We start from the raw sequence: 24,717 nt of genomic DNA, 5'->3' as shown, positions 1-24,717 counted from the left end.
GAAGAAGCAGACAAATCTAACCCTCAAAAGTGCTCACGTGCTTAGTAGATTCTCATATTGGGAGATTCCAAATTACTTGTTTATGAGACTGCATGCTCGAGACTAGTGCCACTGGTTTAGACTGCCTTAGTTTTGTAATAAAGCCCTTTATTTTCTTCTTTTCCTTTTTCTGCGCGCTTCGTTTTATCGTAAGCTTTTAGACGTAAAAGATGGTGGCCCGTCCGATTTTGCATCGATCAGTTTATTTATGCTGCTTCCTAATAATGGAGCAAATGTGGGGGCCTCACACTACTGCTCATTGCATAACACTTCTCCTTCTACCAAACCCAAACGTGGAGTTTGGAGAAAATTAAAAATATATAATAATAATAATGACGATTTTAAAACGTAATTAAAAAAATATATATACAATTTTAAAAAATGCAGTTTAAAATGAGAAATTTGTAAGGTATAAAAGTGCTGTTTTGGCATTTAAAACTGTGGGTTTTAAAAAATGCACTCTTATTTGTGTAAATACATGAATTTTTTCACTTTTTGTAAATACTATTTTTCTTTTGAAAAACTTTATTTAACCTCGGTCACTGAATTGTCATCGTTTTTGTAATTATCTCATAAGCTTCAAAAAATTCTCAATTTAGTTTTTTTCATCTTTCAATTTTTTTTTTTTAATTTCACACTCCATTAGGATTTTCTGTTAAATCCCGTCAAAATTTTGAAAATACCCTCTTTTTTTTTTTAATATGTATATATAATTTTCAAAGATTCAAGTGTGGATATTTTTACAAATTTCGTTAAATTCTGACAAATACCTAATTTAGGTGTGGGTATTTTTTTTTTCTTTTTTCTGAAAAAAATTAATGGGTATTTTGCGAATTTTGACATCCCTCTAATGAAGCAATGAAATTAAAAAATAAAAATAAAATATTAATACCTTAAATTGAGAGTTTTTAAAGTTTAATAAGATAATTGCAAATATGATAAAAGGTCAAGAAAATTAAGTAAAGTTTTTTTTTTTTTTTCTTTTTCAAACACATTTCTAAATAAGATATTTTTTACTATTTTGTTTAAAAACACATCTTGACATTGCAAAATCACGAGGCCAAAACGCAATACTATATGAAAAGGGCAAAAAAGAAAAAAGAAAAAGTAATCAAAGAATAATTAGTGCTTTCGAGTTAAATCACTGGCGGTTTCCACCATTTTAATTCGTTTTTCCTTTTTGGTGGAAGACCAACTTTGTCATTGTCTTCCAAAGCTAACCCATCATTACAAAATGCAATTACACTCCCATACCATCACGCTCTCGATCGCTTTCCACGTAATGATTTCTTTTGGGGGAGGGGGGGGGGGGGGGGGGGGGGGGGGGGGGGGGGGTCCAAAAGTGATTTCATTTCAAAATCATAATTAAATGTATGCACGTATAGAGTGAGATGGAGCTGGACGTGGAGATTAAGCGATCGAAGATGGAGCTGGTCGACGGTGGCGTGGAGATGAACGGCCGGAGTGAGGGTCCAAAAGTGATTTCATTTCAAAATCATAATTAAATGTATGCACATATAAATGATCTGATTTAAGCAGCCGAGATTGTGAACTATGCCGTGCCCCGTTGCCTTCAGTTTGAATAACGTTGCCAAGCCCACCTTTCAAGCCCATGGATAAAATCAGCCCCAAAGTTTTGGGCTTGGTTTACTAGAAAGCTTGGGCTGAACTCCACTTGAAACTTCTTCAATGCTTTGGATCTGCAACAATTTGACCAATATTGGACAAAGTTCTTTTTTCAAATTCTATTAAATAAATATTTCTCACGTATATTTTTAAAAATATTCATGATAATCACACATATTATAGACACAAGTCTATATATATATACTTTTTCTTTCTTTCTTCTTCTTCTTTTTCTTCTTCTTCTTCTTCTTCTTTTTTCTTTGTCAATGCACCAGACGTCAATGCACCAGATCTCTAACATGAGCTCCAAGTTTTAAGTTTATGTTTAGAATTTACTCGTATTGTTGGAGTATAGGCCAGACAATATATATATAGGATGGTTTATGCTAAGGTTTTCGGACTCTGGCCGAGCGTTTTCAAGCCTAATAATTGGAATAGTTTAAAGTCAAGGCCCAAATCCAGTTAAGTGGCCCAAATTATTTGTAAAGAACCTATAATTCCTATAAATTCAACCTTTATAATAAAAAAATCAATTAGCTCCATATATCCTTAATGGGGAAATTAAATATTATTAAATTACAAGAAAATATGGCTTAATTCTAACATGATTATCTTCAATTAGAACATTTGCTATAAACTCCCTCTTATATTTTAATTCTAAAACGAAAATGTTTTCGGGTTGAACACAAATTCCACTCGTACGGCTGTACCAAACACACACACACACAAAAAAAAAAAAAAAAAAAAAAAAATTTGAAGTCAATATTCCGTTCAAGTTTGATAACAAAAAATGCAAATTCCAATTACGAGTCACGACCATGCACTTTCTTTGTCCTCACTACTCACCACGCGGGATCTAGAAATCTAGAATGAGATTAATTTTCCACAGACGACGTTCCTTAATTCCCCCCATGGCCCAAGCTTCGGGGACCACGGGAGGAATCTTTATTTATGTTCTTGTATATATCACACGCATGTTTCAAAATACTATTATACGCGGTATTGAATAAGTAAGAGTTAACCAAACCATGCAATATTGCTTTAATTTGGAGACGTGGAGGCGGAGAGACAGTCGACGACGACGTTGTGTGGAAGAAAGCAAAAAAGAATCTGCCACAAAGTTGTTCTGCCTTGTCTATATGATGCATATTTATTGACCATTTCGTTGGAAATTACCATTTTAATGAATTTCTTTTTATATTGGATTAAAGAACATAATTTATCACACAAACAGTACTTCTTCATCCAATTAAAGTATGCACACATATACACAAAAACTTCCCATCCTGTAATAAAATAAATCAACTAGCTTGAAAGCAACGACGCGATAAAAGTAGCAACCACGGTAGTTGGATCCCCAAAGACGGCTGAAATAATGAGCGTGAGAGCCACTTTTGCCATCCTCCAATACTTACTAACCTTCATTCTGCTTGATGAGCTTCCTCCCGTCTGTTGTACAATATCTTCGTTTCGAACCATAATCTGCAGCGCCATCGTGTTATGTCCATCATCAAAATAACCCCTCCGCCAATTCTCAAGAACCAAGTCCTTCACACACGCCACATGGTAGCGATATTGCCCACAACTCGATTCATAGGACCAGCCCCTGAAACCCTTGGATATTTCCTTGCTTCCACATTTTAGGCACCTGGTTGACACCTTGTCGCTGAGGTGTAGTTTCACCCCGTCACCAATTAAGGTACGTTGAAGCTTCATGCAACACGGGTGTAGGTCATGCTCGTGTGAGCATTGGTACACAAACCCTCGCACATCTTTCCCACAAGCATCGTAAAATCTATCGCTAGATCCTGGCGCGTTTTCGTAGAATCTGAAGTCGCACTTACTGAAAAAGGGGTGGAAGGCGGAGGGTTCAGGCATGGCACACTCCTCGTGAAGATTGAAATTGCACTGTCCGCACTTGAAACATGGCCCAAACCCCACTTCTTTGCATCCGTCGCACTGGTAGGGTTCTTCAGCAGATCCAAGAACCAAATCGTGTGGGTGGCTCGGATGCGTAATCTCTGTATACTTCATAATTCTCTATTCGTGTCGAGAGCCCTGCGTCAAATTAAAAGATTCTTTTCTTTTCTTTTTCGTACTAATTAATTTCCAACTTTTTCAAGGCAAGCTAGCTGTATTTATAGATATGTAACCGACTTATTTGATTGGATATTATTTTTTATTTCCAACAACCAATAGTCTTCTCCCTCATTGCTAAGAAAGTGGGGAATTGGAATATAAAAATGAAAAAAAGGAAATTCACCCGTTGTTTCCTCAATGTCGACACTCAGATTATCAGCATGTTGGAACATGCTCTCTCTTTCTTTTGAAGAGAGCGAAAGTCCGAGTCTTATAGAGAGCGAGTGTTTAGAGTGTTACTTGTCTTCTGGGGAGGAGGCCTCACGCCTCCTCCTCCCAGCTTTGTTTTTTGGTTTTTGTTTCCCTTGGCCGTTTGGGCCAGGGTTTTGCTCCCCCTGGGTCATTTTTCCAGTGGTGGATGTTTGTCTCCAAGCCTCTAGGGCTGGTGGAGTTTCTTCCTCCCAGTGTAACACTAGTGGAGGCTGTTTTGTTGTGTTTGTTTTTTCTTTCTTTTGATTTCTTTGTCTTTGTTGGTGCAAGCAGAGGCTTTTGGTTTCTGGTTGGTAGAGATAAACGGGTGTTAGAGAATGGCCGGCGGAGATGTTGTTCAAAGTTAGATCTATTAACCTCGGTTGGCTCTTTTTCGACAAGAATCTTCCTATTGCGGTCTTCGGCCTTCTCCGGTCTCAACGGTTACTCGGCGGGACCGTGCAGCTCTCTCCGGTTCGGCGCGTGGTCAGCACACGCCGGGGGTCTTCCTTCCTGCCCTCGCGCGTGCGGGTTATGGCCTGTTTTTTCAGGCTTCACTAGGTGCCGATCTGGACTTCTGATGGTCGTCCGTTGATGGGGGGTTCCCGGAGACGTTGTGTGATCTGCACGCGCTGGTTTCTCCGGCTGTTTGTTTCCTGTGCTTGTATTCCTGAGCTTCTACTTGTTTTGGTTGTACATTCTTTTCCTATTTCACAGTCTACCGGTTTTCGGTAACTGCTTTAAACTAGGGTTTCCCCTAACTTTGTGGTTAGAGGTTCTCTACCTCTAGTCGCTACCTTCGGCCTTGGTTTAGCTTAGCCTACGGGCGGTTGTTTATGCCTTCTTTCTTTGATCTGTGTATTGGTTCTGATATTTGTAACTATTTGGGTGGTCTCCGGGCGTTTGTTCCGGCAATAAAAAAGGTCTTTTACGTTCAAAAAAAAGATTATCAGCATGCTGGCCGCGCGTAGAATTTGACTTCTATGCGGTAGTATAAACTACCGTTAATTTTGTTCAGAAGTCGGTTGTAAACTACCGCATGACTTAAAAAAGGACTAACAGCACCGTATATTAACATGACTAACAGCTGCATACTTAAAAAAGGACGGCGTGACTAATTAACATGACTAACAGCACTCTTTTGTTAGCCTAACAGTAGAAGCCATAACATTATCTCTGACTTTGACTTGAGGAATCTTGTCCCTAGTTAGTAGTTCCCCTTGATTTCTTCCGGAAAAATGATATTAACACACAACGAGAGCACATTGAGGATAATTATGATAGTTTTCTTTGACAACGAGAGCACCCGACTGCAATCCCAATTACTTCCCAGACCTTAATTAAGATCAAAAAATGAAAGTTTTCTTTGACAATTATTCCGCTTTAAGATCTGTGGCCATTTTTCCAGATTTCCAGCTGCCTACAGAATTTAACAAAGAGATATGAACAGAGAGTATCTCATATCAATATTGACCATTCGTCCACCATTTATATGATCCAATTAAGTAACATCTTCAAGTCCGTTACTCTTATTGGGCAACCATCCACAGGGTGATTAAAAGCTAGTAATTTTTGTGGTCATTGGTAGAAGTTTTAAGCATCTTCACTATTCTATACAAAACTAGCAATAACTAGAAGAGAACATGTCACAACTACAAAAACCAACTAAGAAAGAGAGCGGGCCATGAAGCGTAAACATCAAAAATAAGAACCTGAACAGAAGCATTTCAATGAAAATAATACTTAGATCATAGAACACAAGACTTAAAGTAGTCATTGGATGTCACGATTCCCTTGAACGAGTCCATCTATTTTTTTCTGTGTTTTGTGTCAGTTGGTTCACATCACTAATGCCGGTTAAAATTGTCGATATCAAAGTTTCAGTCAGAGTAGTTGGTCCAAGTTTTGGCCATATTAATAGTCAATATAGACTAATGACATTGATGTCTAAGTGTTGGTCATAGTAGTCAATGCTCCAATTTAAACTATAATAACTATTATTCAGTCATTTGCTATTCAAGATCAACAATCCTAAGGAACGGTTCACGAACATGATGAGAATAGAAATCCTTTATGATAAATGATTACTTGATTCCCTAAATATGTGAATTTAGTTACCTTAATTCAAGGGATTTGTTAAAATTTGAAATTATTCATTCACTTGTAAAACACTATACATAAAGGAGCAATGTTATAAGGATAACTCATATTCTGCTTGAGTCATCTCTGGCTTTTAAAATCACTATAAGATGTATGATAAATCATTATTGAACTTTGATCCAATAACAATTTTACATCTACATGAAAGTTTGACTACATATTTTAAACTTCTAAGAAGTTTTATATGTGCTTTGATTTATTTAAAAAATCATTATAATATTTAGTTTTCTAATTTTTATCCTGGTTTCATTCCCAATTATTAAAATCCGCATATTGAGAAAATTGTAAAAAAAAAAAAAATGGTTTGATACTTTTTTAGGGCATAAACCACTTTGATATATATATATATTAATTGTCTAAACAAATATCATAAGATTAAATATTTTACGTTTGTGTTTTGGAAATAAGGAAACTAAATGAGAAAAGAAAAGGTAGTTAGTCCAAGTGGGATGAGTATTGTTATGAAACAGGAGGGGGGCATTTTTGTAACACCCCGTATTTTAAAATGTTAAATAAAATATCTTAAAATATGATTTAAGACCTAATAATAAGGTAAAAGAATAAATATAAATATAAATATTTAATTATTAAGGATTTATAATTTTAGTTTAATAAAAGTTCAAACAGACCTTAAACTTTGAAATAACGAAAATAAGTTCAAACAAATTCCGTTTTGGTCGATTCAAAAGCTAGAACGCTCGTCTCAAATTCTTTTAGCTACCCTCCAAATTTCATAATTTTTAGACTCTGTTTAGGCCACAAAAACACTCTTAAAAAACAGTACCTTGATTTGGATAAAAATTTAACATTATCAATTTGTGAGCCCATTTTTACTCTTCATGAACTCAGCCCAGCCCATTTTGATTCAGCTCACATATTTAAAAGACCCAGCCACACCTGCATGATTGAACCCAACACGTGCAGCCCAGCCCTCATCCCCACGTTCTCTTCTCCTTTCCTTCTTTCTTTCATTTGTCTTGCAGGTGCATCCCCTAAATCAGCAAATATCTCATCTACCAAGAGGTGCTGCCCAAGTATAAATCCCAGCCTCTGATCATTCTTGCTTCCCAAGCTGAATTCCAGCCATTAGATGAGATCAGAATGAGACGATCATGACCGTTCATTCTGCTATAAAACAAACCCCGCACCCCTTTGGATCATCGCACAGCTTCTTCTTCAAATTCTCTCTCGGTTTCTCTTCTCCTTGCTCTCTTATTTTACAACAACCCTCGATCTCCTTCTTCCTCTCTACATCTCTACATCTCTCCTCTATGTTTCGGATTACTGCAGCAAAAAAAAAAAAAAAACTGCAGAACCCGTGCTCTCTTGTTGCAGAATTTTCCTGCAGCTTCTTCCTTTGGTGTAGTGCATAAAAGCTCCACTTTCTCTTACCTCTTCACCCATCAGGACATAGAAGGAAGCCAGAAAAAGTCACTCGCTCTCCCTCTCTTTGTTTGTTACGGTTTTGTAGTAAAACAGAGCATGCAACTCTGTTTTACCTTTCTCTTAGTGTAGCTCACGGACAGCACGTGTAGAACAAGAAACAAAACTCAGAAAATTCTCTAAGAAAAACACTCCCTGCACTCTCTATCTCTCTCTGTTTCTCTATAGTTTACAGCAGCACCATTCCTATTTACTGCAGAAATACAGTAAAGAAAAGAGAAGCTGAAAAACATCTCAGGATCTCTCTTGCTATCTCTCTCACACCGTAAGTCTCTCCCGGCCTCAAGTCCTTTGTTTTCCACTTTTCCTTCCCCTGTGTGTGTGCGTGTTAAGTGTAAGAAAACAAAGTGAAGTAACAAAAAGAAAACAAAAGGAAGGAGAAAAAAGGAAAAGTTAGGAAGAGAGGAGAAACTTCCAGAAAAAAGGAAGTTCTCTCTTCTCAATGTCTCTCGGTCAAAAAGAAACAAAGCAAAGAAACAAAAAGAAAATATAAGATAAAATAGCAAAAGAATTAACATGTAAAAGAGGCAAGACTTAATAACAAGCTTCTTATTAATTATAGCATACTTGATCAACACGGAAGGAGAGAAGCATGTATTTTATATATATATATATATATATATATATATATATATATATATATATCTCATGGATCAAAGAAATTCCCTTAACATAGGAAGGGGAGAGGGAAGGCTACCCCCAATTTTATGTTTGTATATTTATATTATAACCTTTTCTTGGACAATATTTGCTTTTCGGTCTATTAAATTAATATATGTTCAAAATATACGTTTTTTTAAATAAAGTGCATAAATCTTACATATATTTTTTAAAATGTTCATGATAATCACCCGTATATATTTTAGACACGTGGCAGTTTAATATACTATTTATTTCCTCGGACTTTTTTTTTTTTTTTTTTTTTTTTTGGTGTCAATGCACCAGATCTCTAACATGAGCTCCAAGTTTTAAGTTTATGTTTCGAATTTGAACCTATTTAGAATTTTCTCGTATTGTTGAACAAACTTGCTGGCCAGACTATATGGGATGGTTTATGCTAAGGTTTTCGGGCTGACTGGCCAAGCGTTTTCAAGGCTGATTATTGGAATAGTTTAAAGAAAAGGCCCAACTACAGTTAAGTGGCCCAAACTATTGCAAAGAACCTATCAATTATCATCCCTATTCCATAAATTCAAGCTTTATAATATAAATCAATTAGCTAGTAGCTCCATCTTAAATGGGGAAGAAATATTACAAAATTACAAGAAAAGATTGCTTAGTCGTTCTTACATAAATAACATAATTATTTTCAATTAGAACATAAATAACACCATGTTCAATTTGTGTCCATGCATGGACAAAAATTAGCTAGTTTGTAGCAAATAGCTGCAATGCAGTCTAATGAAGTGACATATGTTTCTTAAATCATATGAAAAACATATGTTTTTTTATTAATGCTATTAAAAAAAACATGTATTTTTCACATATAAGAGACACATGTCACTTTATTAAACTGGTGTATAACAATTTACTACAAATCAGTTTGTAGCTAATTTATGTCCATTTGGAACCATAATCTGTAACACCATGTTATGTCCATCAAAATAACCCCTCATCCAATTCTCAAAAATTAAGTCCTTCACACATTCCACATGATAACAATATTGGCCACACTTCCATTCCTATACCAGCCCCTAAACCCCTTTGGTATTTCCTTACTTCCACATGTTAGGCACTTTTTAGAGACCTTGTTCCTGAGAGTATCTCTAGTGAGCTCTCCATTTCAAATTTTTCACCAAAATTTGGTGAAAATTTCAAAAAAGTCCACTTTAATAAACTCTCTATAATTTTTTTATTTTGGCTCTTATCAGAATTCCACTCCTAATTTGGCTCACAAATTTCATAAGCTATTGAATATTTAATCATTTCTCTTTCCTTTTACTTCACTTTTCACTTTTCATCTTTCCTCATTTGTTAGGAGTGGTTGCTTAAAACCAATAAAAAATTAATATCTAGTTGAAATAGATAAATATTTTGAGAGTTTAATGTAAAAGTTTGTTAAAAGTAGTAATTAAAATTTTTTTAAAAAAAAAAATAGATTTTTTAGGTAAAATTTAGAAAAAATTTGGAGAGTTCACTAGGAATACTCTGAGGTGTGGTAATGTAGTATCATCCCGTCACCAATTAATTGCCGGTCCAAGCGTTTCGAGCCTATTAATTGGATAGTTTAAAGTAAAGGCTCAGCCGCTCAACTACAGTTAAATGGCCCAAATTATTGCAAAGAACCTATAATTCTTATAAATTCAACCTTTATAATAAATCAATTAGCTAACTCCATCATTAATGGGGAAAATATTATTAAATTACAAGAAAATATGGCTTAATTCTTACATTATTATCTTCAATTAGAACATTCGCTATAAACTCTCTCTTATATTTTAATGATCACGTGAAGATTGCATGCATGGCATTGAGGCTCAATTGCTTATTATTGTCTAGATGTAATTGCAAATTTGCACCGATGGGATTGCTATTAACAGAAACGGCAGGCAATGGCCGATGATATTCGACGGCAGCTAAAAACGAGCCGGACTTCTGACAAATTCAGTGGTGGATTTCGAAAACCTTTGATGACGGCGTCCATCGACTTCTAGTGATGTTCGGTGGCGAATTCCGGCAACCTCCGGTGGCGGCGTAAAATGAACTGTGAAAAAGAGTGTGTGTGATATAGAAAAGCTCAAACTCAAAAAATAGTTTACGGATTTTTTTAAAAAATAAAAAACAAAAATATATATATATATATATATATATATATATATATAATACGGTTATATATACCAAAACACCAAAAAAAAAAAAATAGAAAGAAAAAAAAAATTACGTGGAAACAAACGCAACCTAGAGAGAATTTTGGCCATTGCTAAAAGGCAAATATCTTGTAGTGCAGTGATATTTAGACCTACTATACTCTCTTCACTAGGTTAATATTCCGTTCAAGTTTGACAACAAAATAAGCAAATTCCCTTATGTTTTTCTTACAACTGATTACTATGTGGGCACTTTCTTTGTCCTCACCATGCACGCGGGATCTAGAAATCTAGAATGAGATTAATTTTCCACAGACGACGTTCCTTCCCCCCCAAACTTCCGGGACCGACCGCGGGAGGAATCTTTATTTGTGTTCTATCTTGTATATATCACATCACACGCATGTTTCAAAGAGCTTTGGAGACATGGAGGAGAGACGGTAGAAGTTGTGTGGAAGAAAGCAAAAAGAATCTGCCACGAAGTTGTTCTGCCTTGTCTATGATGCATATTTATTGACCATTTCGTTAGAAATTACCATTTTAATGAATTTCTTTCGATATTATTATAGCTAGATATGCCGTAAACATCCATGATTTTCATAGCCGGTGGAAGCAGGTCTTCCTATAAAACATATGAAGAAATTAATGTTATATATAAACATAATTTCACAACCAAAAAAAAAAAAAAAAGAAGAAAAAAAGAAAAAGGGTTTTTTTGAGCCGTTTCTGATATAGTTGTTTTAACAAAATGGCTCTAATTTGAGCAATTGAGCCGTTTTAGTTAAAAATGGCTCAAATTAGAGCCGTTTTTTTTAAAACGGCTCTAATTAATTTCGAGTCGCTTTTACTAAAACGGCTCTAATTAATTTCGAGCCGCTTTTATTAAAACGGCTCTAATTAGAGCTGTTTTAATAAAAAGGGCTCTAATTAGAGCCGCTTTTTTAAAATGGCTCTAATTAATTTCGAGCCCTTTTTTTGAGCTGTTTTAACTAAAACGACTCAAATTAATTTAAGTTGTTTTAACAAAAGTAGCTTAAATTATAGCCATTTTTTTAAAAGGGCTCAAATTAGAGCCGCTTTTCGTAAAAGGCTCAAATTAGAGTCGTCTTAACAAAAAAGGGTTCGAAGTAGAGCCGTTTTGATCAAAACGGCTCTAATTGCAGCCGTTTAAACAAAAAAACAAAAAAATCTCACATAGATCGTACCACGATCGATCACATAGATCCTACCACGAACCATCACATTTATCGTATCAGGACCGATCACATAGATCATACTACGAACCATCACATTGATTGTACCAGGTCCGATCACGTAAATTATACCATGATCGATCATATAGATCGTACTTCGAACCATCACATTGATCGTACCAGGATCAATCACATGAATCGTACCACGACCGATCACATTGCCGTACCCCGATCGATCACACATGATCGTACCACGATCAATCACATAGATGGTACGATCATGTGTAATCAGTTGTGGTACGATCTATGTAATGGAACGTGGTACGATCTATGTGATCGATCGTAGCACAATCTATATATCCTCTCAAACTACCATTTAATTGTTAATGTCCCTCCAAATTACCAATTACATCAATGTCCCCCCTTAAACTACTAAAAAATGTAAATGTTCCCCCTAATGACAAAAATGCCATTCATAAAATTATTAAAATTAAAAAAATATATAAAATAACAAAAAATTCTAGAAAAAAATAAATAAAAACTGGTTTTAATTTTTTTTTTTCATTTGTTTATTTATTTATTTTTATAATTTTGAGTATTTTTAAACAAAAATTTGTTTTTTATTTGTTTTTACTTTTTATTTTTATTTTAAAAAAAAATACTTTTTATATGTTCACTCTCATCTCTCCATGTTTTCCTTTCTCCCTTTCTTTCTTCTTTTTTGTTCTTCTTCTTCCTTCTTCCTTCCTTCCTTCCCCTCTCTCTCTCTCCCAGACGTCTCCAGGAGACCCACTTCGTGGGTCTCAAGAAATCAATGCACTTTCTTTTTTTTTGTTTTTCTTACAACTGATTACTATGCACTTTCTTTGTCCTCGCTACGCGGGATCTAGAAATCTAGAATGAGACTAATTTTCCACAGACGTTCCTTCCCCCCAAACTTCCGGGACCGCGGGAGGAATCTTTATTTGTGTTCTTGTATATATCACACGCATGTTTCAAAATACCATTCAAAGAGCTTATACGCGGTATTGAATAAGTAAGAGTTAACCAAACCATGGTAATTAATACACTGCCAATATTGCTTTAATTTGGAGACATGGAGGCGGAGAGGCAGTCGACGACGTTGTGTGGAAGAAAGCAAAAAGAATCTGCCACGAAGTTGTTCTGCCTTGTCTATGATGCATATTTATTGACTATTTCGTTAGAAATTCCCATTTTAATGAATTTCTTTTGATATTAGCTAGATATATATATGCCGTAAACATATATATATATATATATATATATATATATATATATATTCATTCGTCCCTCTAAATACTCTCACTTTTCAATTGTTATGCCTCTTTAGACAAAGCGCTACAATAATGAATTAAGAACAACTGCGACCAGGTCAAAATACAAGGTGATGCAATCTTTATTGGATCAAGGAACATAATTTATCACACAAACAGTACTTCTTCATCCATTTAAAGAAAAAAAAAAAAAAAGTATGCACACATATATATACACAAAAACTTCCCATCCTGTACAAGCTGTAATAAAATACATCAGCTAGCTTGAAAGCAACGACGCGATAAGAGTAGCAACCGCGGTAGTTGGATCCCCAAAGATGGCTGAAATAATGAGCGTGAGAGCCACTTTTGCCATCCTCCAATACTTACTAGCCTTCCTTCTGCCTGATGAGCTTCCTCCCGTCTGTTGTACAATATTATCCTCGTTTGGAGCCATAATCTGCAGCGCCATCGTGTTATGTCCATGATCAAAATAACCCCTACGCCAATTCTCAAGAACCAAGTTCTTCACACACGCCACATGGTAGCAATATTGCCCACAACTCGATTCATAGGACCATCCCCTGAAACCCTTGGATATTTCCTTGCTTCCACATTTTAGGCACCTGGTTGAGACCTTGTCGCTGAGGTGTAGTTTCACCCCGTCACCAATTAAGGTACGTTGAAGCTTCATGCAACACGGGTGTAGGTCATGTGCCTTCTCGTGCAAGCATTGGTACACAAACCCTCGCACATCTTTCCCACAAGCATCGCAATATCTAGCCCTATATCCTGGCGCGTTTTCGTAGAATCTGAAGTCGCACTTCCTGAAAAAGTGATGGAAAGCGGAGGGTTCAGGCATGGCACACTCCTCGTGAAGATTGAAATTGCAAGTTTCACACTTGAAACATGGCCCAAACCCCACTTCTTTGCATCCGTCGCACTGGTAGGGTTCTTCGGCAGATTCAAGAACCAAAACGTGTGGGTGGCTCAGATGCGTAATCTCCTTATACTTCATAATTCTCTGTTCTTGTTGAGAGGACTGCGTCAAAAAGATTCTTTTTCTTGTCTTTTCTTTTTTCGTTCTAATTAATATCCTGCAAATAACAGGGTGAGTAATTAATAAAGTTTTGGAGTTTTAACTGATCAAAGGCGAAGAATTAACATGTAAAAGAGGCAAGACTTAAAGTATATAATAAGAAGCTTATTAATTATAGCATACTTGATCAACACGGAAGGAGAGAAGCATGTATTATATATATATATATATATATATATATGGAAATGGAACCATAAAATAAAAAATAAGCCAAAGAACAAGAGAAAACCTTTTTTCTCGTACGGTAGAGAATCAAAAGTCGACCTAGCTGCGAGACAATCCCCAACTTGTTCTTATAAGGGAAAGAAACTGCGTTTGAACTAAAGCGTTGTAGCATGGTGGTCGAGCTGATTTGATGCTGACTATTACATAATTACTGCAAAACAATTTTTAAAAATAATTAATTGTGATTGCAAAACATAAACAAGACATAATTAATTAATTAAGTTATATATAAGACAACATAAACCAAAATTAATTATCTGACATCCACGAGAAGATTAACATACCAGGATGATTTGATCAAGGCCGGCAAGGGAGATGTAACAATATTATGTGAGTAGGAAATGTTTGAATTAATGAAACAATGATATGGATATGAATAGGCTTCCAACTTTCAAGGCTAGCTAGCCTGTATTTATAGGTATGTAACCGACTTAATTATTTTATTTTATTTTATTTTTTATTTCCAAGAACCAATATTCTTCTGCTTCATTGCTAAGAAAGTGGGGAATTAATTGGAATATACAAATGAATAAAAGGAAATTCACCAGTTGTTTCCTCATTAATGTTGACACTCAGATTATCAAAATGTCGGCCCCCGTAACCCTCGGGAAGGTTTTGCGGTCGGAAGTTGGAACAAGTAATTAGCCACTACCAGGTAAGTACCGCCTATTATTTAATATATCCTGAAGATTTAATATGCAGGCAAGGAAATAGTGTGGCCACTACCAAATAAGCTCTCTCAATCGCTGATTCATATGAGAAATGCTAGATATTCCAACACTTTTTTTCAGAATTTGGTTATAAACTGATGTGTCACAATCCTATGAGATTGTGACATACTTCCCAAAATGATAGATCTCATGGGATTGTGACACATCAGTTTGGAACTAAATTCTTGAAACAAGTATTTGGATGCCTAACATTTCTCGATTCATATCAGTATATTACATTACTTGTTTGGGAGTGCGATTTTTCTGGCAAAAAAAGTGTGATTATAAATTTTATATATCGCAAAATGTATATTTTCCAGGCAAAAAAAAGTGTGTTATTATGAACCAAATTGTAAAAAATACATCATTTGAAAGTACATTTTTTTTTTCAAAAAAAAAAAATGCGATTTGAAAACGTATTAAAAATTGTGTTTTCAAATTGTAAATAAAGGGGTGCATTATTTAAAAAATAAAAACATTTTAAAAAGCAAAACTACGATTTTAAATAATAAATTGTGATTTTACCAATCACTTAATTGCGTTTTTAAGTCGAACATTTTAAAATCGTACTTTTTGAAACTTGGAACCCAAACAGACCCTACATTCCCCAATTAATTAAGCACGTTTTTGTCTCAGCTCTTCTACCTGCGACAAATACTCTTTATATATATATATATATATATATATATATATATATATATATATATATATATATGACCGAGTTGTTATAATATTCTCTTTGTAACACCTCATATTTTAAGATATTGATTTTAATATTTTAAAATTTAATAATAAGACAAAAGAATAAAATATGAATATAAATAATCATTTATTAAGTGTTTATAGTTTTAGTTTAATAAAAAATTTAAATGGATTTTAAACTTTAGAATAATGAAAATAAAGTCAAACGAACTCCGTTTTGGTCGATTCAAAAATCAGAACGTCCATCTCGAAGTCCTCTAGCTACCCTTCAAATTTCGTAATTTTTGGATTTCATTTACTGCCTGAAAACACTCATGAAAAATATTACTCTTAAATTAGACGAAAATTTATCATTAATTATTAATAGGTCCATTTCTATTCCTTAAGAGCAGCCCACTCCACACGTGAAGCTCAGCTAGCCCATGTTTATTCAGCCCTCTCTCACTCTCTGCCTCTGCACCTCTCAAGTTCCAACAGGTGTTCCCCCTTAATTGATTTTTTTTTGTACTAATATCTTCCCTTCTTGACGCCCAAGACGTGCTGCTGCATGCCCAAGAATAAATTTCAACCTTTGATCATTCTTGCTCCCCCAGCTGAATTCCAGCCATTAGATGAGATCAAAAGGAGTTGACCTTGGCCGTCCAATTCAGTATAAATGGAACCCATCTCCTTCATTCTCATACACAGATTCTTCTTCTTCATTCCTCTCCTCTCTCACAGTTCTTCACAGAATAATCTCCCCAGTGCATGTGTCGGCCATTATAGCAACCCACCTCTCTAGCTTTCTTCTCTTCCTCTTCGTGCTGTCCCTCTCTTCTCTCAAATTCTCTCTAGTTGCAGAAAAGAAAAGAAAAGAGTAAAGAACAGCAACTCCCTCACCGCAAGTCACTCTCTTTTGTCTCTCTCTTTCTCTGACTCTCTCTTCTTGTGTGTGTGTGTTCGGTAAGGTCTAAAAAAGAGAAGAAGAAGAAAAGAAACGAAAAGAAGGTAAATCTATTAGAAGAGAAGATAGAAAGAAAAGATAAGGATGAAACAAAAGAAAAAGGGCACGAGGAGAGGGAAGGACTTCCAGAAAGTCTCCCATCTCTCTCGGTCAACACATAAAAATAAAATAAAATAAATAAAAATAAAAAATAAAAAAGAAAGAAAGAAAGAAGAGAAGGGAAGGCCAAAGGAAAAGACAAAAAGATAAAGAAGAGATAAAAAGGAAAGGAAACTAGTAGGAGAAACAAGAGTTTTCTAGAAGTTTTGTTTTTTTTTTGGAAGTGGGCCTCTCGGTGGGTATAGAGAAAGTGAAGAAGAAAAGACCAAAAAAAAAAAAAAAAAAAAGTATAAAGGGAAATAAAAAGAAATGTAAAGAGGAATGGAATATAGGGACTCTTAAATATTTTAAAATATCATTTTGAGATATTTGGTAAGTATTTTTTTTATATAATTATTAATTTTGTTTTAATATTTTGTGATTTTATAGTTTTTAATGTTTTAAGTTGTGTTTTAACAGAGTATTTCAAATGACATATTTAAACAATAAATCACGCCGTTGTGGTGTCCGAGTAAAAATAATTATTTTTATAAAAGCGTTATTATAATGCCTAAGTAAAAAGCTACTAATTTACAAAAGCGTTATTACGTCGCCTTAATATTTTGAAGTATTTTAGGTGTTATTGATACTAATGTTGTTATTCTGTCCGGATTTATAAGAATAAAATAAGGTTATTATTCTATTAATTTGTTTTGAAACATAAAACTCATTATTTATATTTGGTAAGCTATTATGTTTATCTGATATATATATATATATAGAGAAATGAACCCTACACTCATTTCTCACAACAGCCCCACAACAAGCTGACGTGGCTGGTAATATTTTATTATTTTTTTTCTTTTCTTTTCTTTTCTTTTTGTAAAAAAATAATAAAATATTACCAGCCACATCAGCTTGTTGTGGGATTGTTGTGAGAAATGAGTGTAGGGATCATTTCTCATATATATATATGCTTTTGGGAAATGATACTTACACATCACCCTCACAACAATTACACTCACACAAGACACATTTTGGGAAATGATCTAGTGTGTGGGCCACATCCCAATGTGTCTTGTGTGAGTGTAGTTGTTATGAGGGTGATGTGTAAGTATCATTTCCCTATGCTTTTTAATGTTAAAGCTTTTATAATGATATTTTAACTAAGGGTCCGTTTTTTGGTTTGCGATTTCAAAATGTGCGATTTTAAAATGTGCGATTTAAAAAAAATGATTTTTAAAAACGCAGTTAAGCGTTTGACAAAATCGCAGTTTGGCCTTTAAAATAGCAGGTTAGCCTTTTAAAACACTGCATTTTCAAAAAAGTACCCAATTGCCTTGGATTTGAATAAGCACTTTTCTGCGTTTTCAAATCGCAATTTTTTAAAAACGCAGTTTCCAAACGGTTCATTTTCTGCGATTTGGTTTAAAATCGCACTTTTTCTCTACGAAATCGCAATCCCAAACGCATCCTAAAATTGGTTTGTTTGGGGTATAGAGTATTGGACTAATGATTAGGTGATTCAAGGGAGTTACTGTTTTTCGGGGAGAATTTTATGTGGTTTGGGCCGAATGAGTTAGTCTACTAAGTAGTAGTGTTGATAGGTAATATAATTTGAAGATCTATGGTTACATGTTATAGGATACCTTAGTTTAAGTTTTAGGTTTCAAATCTCATAATATTTCTCTAAACTTCTTATTGCAATTTATTTAGGTAGAAGGTAGCTAAAATACTGCTCAGAAAATACAAGGTAAGGGAAGACTCTCCCAAAACCCTGACGAAGTTTTAATAGAACTTTTTCAAAAGAAAAAATCGGGAATTTTCTAAACCCCTTCAAAAGACAAGTTTTAATATTACTTGTCTTTTTATATTGTCAATATAATAATGATTTTGTCATATGTTGTGATTGAAATCTCATGTGATCATACTTAGTTTATATTATCATATGAATAAAGTTGGTGAAATCATAGTTCTCAAAGTATGTGCACCATATGAATAAAGTTGATGATATCATAGTATATGTGTTACATGTGCTCACAGTTTTATCCCCGCGGTACCATGTCATAGACGATCCGGATCATATATGTGTTATGTGTTATGTGGGTAGCATGGCAACCACATGGAAGGACGAAAGTGTGGGCTACCGGCCAGGTGACCTTTACCTAGAGAAGTTCCCAACCCGGTGCAGCTCTCTCCTGTGACGACAGGATGAGCCCATAGTTGTCCTTTGGGACGAGTCAAACGTGCGCCGCTCATGATTAAAAGCGGAATTGGGCCAAGGGAGCTTAAAACTTACACGCTATATAAACGATACATGCATTTGATTTAATTATATTTTATTTAACTGTTTATTTATTTGTAGAAGTATTTGAACTCTATTTAGAATTCTTGAAAAGATAATTACACTTTTATTGTTGTGTTTTCCTTATTGAGTTGTCAAACTCATCTATTTTTTTTCCCCCCAATCTTTTCAGATGACACTGTAGACTGGAGTATTTTTTTATGGATGGCATAGACCCCACCCCTAAAAGCAATAGATCGATAAGGAAAATGATACTTACACTTCTTGTGCACAACAACTACACTCACACAAGACACATTGGGGTGGGACCCACCCCAATGTATCTTGTGTGAGTGTAGTTGTTGTGAGGATGATGTGTAAGTATCATTTTTCGATCGATAAAGACCAGCCTAACTTTTGTATTGTGCATATTTTTTTTGAAATTCCTGAAAATATGATGTAATAGCTAAAGAACTACTATATATATATATATATATATATATATATATATATGTATTCATATAATGAAATATAGCCATGTGCTATTGATGGAGAAATATGTGCATGTTTTAAATTGTAGGGAAGTTTTATAGCTCAAGTTTGCATTCCTCTTATATCCCAAAATGGGGGCGTGACACTCTTCCCCCTCCCTTTTAGATCTCTGACGTCCTCGTCAGTGCCACGTTATTCAGTGGTCCAATACCATGTGGTTCTGATATCATTTTGTAACGCGCATAGCCTCTTATGGCTAGATTTGTCAACTTGTTCCGATCACAAAGGCGCAAAGTATTATATATAAGGTTGACCAGAGCAATTAATTAAATACTGAATTAAATTCATGTTAAGAAAATATTGTCAAATTAAAACTTTAGTAAATGCGGAAACGTTTAATCTAAAAAAAAAATCTAGTTACTAAAGATTATTCATAAAGGTAAGTTATGTGTTAGTGCACCAGTTTAAACAAACATAAGTTTCTTGATGTGAATTCTAATGCTTTCCTACCCCATTCTGACCTCATAATCCATGCTGTTCAAAGCTAGCATTATAAGGTATGTGCTTAATTGTGCTGAGCTTTTTCTTTGGGTTATACAAATTTGCATTGATTTTAGATTTGAGTACATGCATGATCGAGTAATGTCGAAAGATGCATGAGTCTAAAAATTTCCTTCTCTATTCAAGAGTGGATGAAACCATGCAGATACGACTATGATCGATCATAACAACTAGAGTATTTACTAACACCACAAATTTTTGGATGACATTAGCATAAACTTTTAAACACTAATTTTTGTATCACTAATTAGATTACTTCCCTCGATATGTACCGGTATTAGTAAACTACTATATATATGACTGTCATATAACTGAGATGATGTGATAATAAAAATTAACCCTTTTTTTTTTTTACAAGCCTTGATTCAAGGGCCGTTTTTCATTGCCACCAGGGGCGAAAGCACTTAGAGGGTGTGGGGGTCCATGGCCCCACCAAAAAAATTTGAAACCCTTGAAAAAAAATATATTTTTTAAGGGTTAATCATTTGATGGCCCAAGCAAAAATGAAATTTAACCCCCAAAAAATTTACTCTACTAGTAAAAACTAGATTACGTAGTAAATGGAAAATGACTTTCTAGCAAATCATTTGCTAGTTTATATTGAGAAAGAAATATCTAAGAATTTCACTACATAAATGATAAAATGGATTAATTTTATTCTATGAAAAACTGTCGTTGAGCACAATTCGAATGAGATACAAAGTTCTTTTTTGGATTTTTTTAAATTTTTTTTTTTTTGTATATGTCTATAGCAAACTATAACAGTTTTGTATTCGTAAGAAAAAATATTTTTAAAAATGATTTTATAAACATATAATTTTTGTATAAAGTACTTATGAGACCCTTTTGCATACCATTTTGTACAAATCTAACAACTTTTTTTATGATCAACCATTTGATCTGTTTCTTACATGTGGGCCATAAATATCTCATTGTTGATCTTAAAAAAGTTGTTGTACGAATGATGTGAAAGGAACATTACTCTATTTATTTAGGTTCGGACCCCACCAAAAATTTTATGTCTCCACCCCTTATTGTCACACCATCAAATTGTATGAAAATGATATACAGTATAACTAAATAGCATTACTCATTTAAATTCACACACACACACACGTTAGATTTACAACACCAATACAACAACTATACAACAATCCCTCACATGAGGGTGGGTTCCACATACTGGGGCCCACCCGAAAAATGTTAGATTTACAACACCAATACAATAACTGTACAACAATCCCTCACATGAGGGTGGGTCCCACATACTGGGGCCCATCCTCATGTGAGGGGTTGTTGTGCAGTTGTTGTACAAGAATCAAATCCCGGCCCACTCTCATGTGAGGGGTTGTTGTACAGTTATTGTATTGGTATTGTACAAGAATCAAATCCCCCCCCCCCCCCCCACACACACACAGAGATTGAATAGTTTTTTCAATCTCCGTTAATTGTTCATTTATTTCATCATTTCATTAGGTGTCGGGTGGAGGTTGAGATACACGATACAAGTGGCTCATTGGTGACCTCTTTGTTTGTAGAAGACGCAGAGAAAATCTTAGGATGCTCAGCAATGACAAAATTCATGTTGGGGACAATTGAGGAATAAAACAAAGAAATTAAGAAATACTCCTAAATTCATTTTGCTTGCTCAATTACATATGTATAAGAGCCAAGTTAATTGTTTTCTATAACAATCACCGATCCATGACTATACAACAACAACGTGATGATGATAGGCTCCTTGAGTTTCTGCACGAGTTACGCTCTCTCATGGAGCATTTCAGCAACATGTGCGATCAAGTTGCCCTAAAAACCCAACCCATTGTCCCACCACCATGCCCCTCTCCAGCAAGCCAATCATTCCCCATAACACCTACCTACCGGTTGCTACCATCACAAAAAAGAGAAAGAAAAGAGCCGTTAAAGCAACAAAAATCCATCCACACTGGAGTCCCACCAAACCACCGTCGATCGGCCGCAGATCAACCCACTTCAACTACAAATTTAAAAAGCAACACTCAACCTTCCAAACGCTCCGTCATCAACTAACGCCGCGCCTCCACGCCTCTGGGAGTCACTTGTGTTCATTGCATGTGGTGCGAGAGAGATAAAGAATAGAGTTTTTGTTTGGCTTTAGTTAAGGAAATATATATATATATATATATATATATATATATATATATATATATATATATATTTATGGGGAAAAAATATCAAGTGATCCCAATAACTACAAGAAATATCTTTGACATGCACCAAGATAAAGTTAGGACTTTGAATGATGTGATATTTCTTTTTTAGTTTTTATTTTTGTTATTTAATTTTCATTGTCTAGTAGTTTAGCTGTAGAATTTTTCCTTGCGAACAAGGAATTGTTAGGGGAAGGGAATGATATGAATATATGATCATCATTATTTGGTCTTGTGTCGTGTTAGATTTCAACAAGGAGTTCAATATTGTTTGATATAATACAATTTACTGTATTCAGGAGATTAGGCTCTCTCGAAGTAGTCATTGGAGGTCATAGCTTCCTTGAACGAGTCCATCTATCTTTTCCTGTGTTTTGTGTCAGTTGGTTCACATCACTTATGCCGGTCAATATTGTCGATATCCAAGTTTCAGTCAGAGTAGTTGGTTCAAGTTTTAGCCATAATAGTCAATATAGACTAATGTCGTTGATGTCTAAGTGCTGGTCATAGTAGTCGATGTTCCAATTTAAGCTATAATAACTATTATTCAGTCATTCGTTGTTCAAGATCAACGATCGCTAAGGAACTGTTCACGAACATGACGAGAATAGAAATCCTTTATGATAAATTATGACTTGATTCCCTAAATATAGGAATTTAGTTACCTTAATTCAAGGGATTTGTTAAAATTTGAAATTATTCAATCCACTTGTAAAATATTATACATAAAGGAGTAATGCTATAAGGACGACTCATGTTTTCCTTGAGTCATTTATAGCTTTTTAAATCAATACAAAATATGTGATAAATCACTTTTGAATTTTGATCTAATAACAATTTTAAATCTATGTGAAAGTTTGACTACATATTTTAAACTTCTAAGAAGTTTTATATGTGCTTTGATTTATTTAAAAAATCATTGTAATATTTAGTTTTCTAATTTTTATCCTGGTTTCATTCCCAGTTATTAAAATTCACGTATTGAGAAAATTGTAAAAAAAAAAGAAAAAAGGAACAAAAAGAGAAAAAAGAAAAAGGTTAGATACTTTTTTAGGGCATACTCCAAACGGCTAAACCACTTTGATATATATATATATATATATATATATATATATATATATATAATAAGATTAAATATTTTATTAGTGTTTATTAAATATTTTATTAGTGTGTTTTGGGAGGGGACGCTACATGCAAAATTTAAAAGTATAATTTTATGGAAATAGGGAAACTAAATGAGAAAAGAAAGAGTAGTTAGTCCAAGTGGGATGAGTATTGTTATGAATTAGAAGGGGGACCATTTTGATTTACATGAAAGTAATAATTTTTAGGGTTAAACACATTTTTAGTTCCTGAGTTTTGACAACTTTATTTTTTAGTCCCTGAGTTTCAATTTGCATCACAGATGATACATCAATTTTGGGAAATAACCAAATTAGTACCTTGGTTAACTTCTCTGTCCAAAAACTAACGGTCTGCCACGTGTCAACCTCAGAAATTGACACATGACACTATATAAAAAAAATTAAAAATTAAAAATTAAAAATCTTTAAAAGTCAATTAAAAAATTTAAAAAAAAAATGAAAAAACTAAAAAAAAAAAAGGGGGTAGCTGGCCACCCCCATTTTGGCTAGGGAGGTGGCCGGCCGGTCTAGGGTGGCCGAACCACCCCCATGCGGTGGTTCGGCCACCCCCTGGACAGAAAGAAAAAAAAATCGGGTTTTCGTTTTGCCCTTGGGGGTGGCCCAACCACCCCTGTGCCCCTTGGGGGTGGTTCAGCCACCCCCAAGGGCAAAAAAAAAAAAAATAAACCCTAAAAAGAATTTTTCCGTTTTGCCCTTGGGGTGGCCGAACCACCCCCAAGGGCAAAATGGGAAAAATAAACCCTAAAAAGAATTTTTCCGTTTTGCCCTTGGAGTGGCCGAACCACCCCCAAGGGCCACGGGGGTGGTTCGGCCACCCCCAAGGAAAAATTCTTTTTAGGGTTTTTTTTTTTTTTTGCCCTTAGGGGTGGCTGAACCACCCCCAAGGGGCACGGGGGTGGTTCGGCCACCCCCAAGGGCAAAACGGAAAACCCGATTTTTTTTTTCTTTCTGTCCAGGGGGTGGCCGAACCACCGCATGGGGGTGGTTCGGCCACCCCAAACAGGTCGGCCACCTCCCTGGCCAAAATGGGGGTGGCTGGTGGCCAAGGGGGTGGCTGAGAGCTCAGCCACCCCCTTATTTTTTTCTTAGTTTTTTCAAATTTTTAATTGATTTTTAAAGATTTTTAATTTTTAATTTTTAATTTTTAATTTTTTTATATAGTGCCACGTGTCAACTTCTGAGGTTGACACGTGGCGGACCGTTAGTTTTTGGACGGAGAAGTTAACCGAGGTACTAATTTGGTCATTTCTCAAAATTGATGTATCATCTGTGATGCGAATTGAAACTCAGAGACTAAAAAATAAAGTTGTCAAAACTCAGAGACTAAAAAGGTATTTAACCCTAATTTTTATGTGTGTTTTGGGAATGAGGCAACTTAATAAAGAAAATAAAAATATTAATCTAGACATTATTTTAAAT

At 34.8% G+C, this 24,717-nt stretch overlaps 2 protein-coding genes across 2 annotated transcripts; both read right to left on the bottom strand.

Annotated features, from left to right (window-relative positions):
* Window positions 1-2,970: 2,970 nt before the first annotated feature.
* Window positions 2,971-3,699, bottom strand: LOC133863404 (uncharacterized). The gene has a single exon (XM_062299347.1). The coding sequence runs from the start codon at window positions 3,697-3,699 to the stop codon at window positions 2,971-2,973; it is 729 nt and encodes a 242-aa protein (XP_062155331.1).
* Window positions 3,700-12,992: 9,293 nt separating this feature from the next.
* On the bottom strand, window positions 12,993-14,576 carry LOC133864602 (uncharacterized). The gene is made up of 3 exons (XM_062300986.1): window positions 14,479-14,576; window positions 14,199-14,345; window positions 12,993-13,967 (listed from the first exon to the last, which is right to left on the bottom strand). Exon 3 carries the CDS (start codon window positions 13,886-13,888, stop codon window positions 13,151-13,153), a length of 738 nt encoding a protein of 245 aa, XP_062156970.1. The 5' UTR covers window positions 13,889-13,967; window positions 14,199-14,345; window positions 14,479-14,576; the 3' UTR covers window positions 12,993-13,150.
* Window positions 14,577-24,717: the final 10,141 nt, after the last annotated feature.

Source organism: Alnus glutinosa, chromosome 3 (genome assembly GCF_958979055.1).
Source record: "Alnus glutinosa chromosome 3, dhAlnGlut1.1, whole genome shotgun sequence".
NCBI classification, from domain to species: domain Eukaryota; kingdom Viridiplantae; phylum Streptophyta; class Magnoliopsida; order Fagales; family Betulaceae; genus Alnus; species Alnus glutinosa.
Note: the sequence above shows the minus strand (reverse complement) of the source record. Positions and strands in the feature narration are given on the sequence as shown.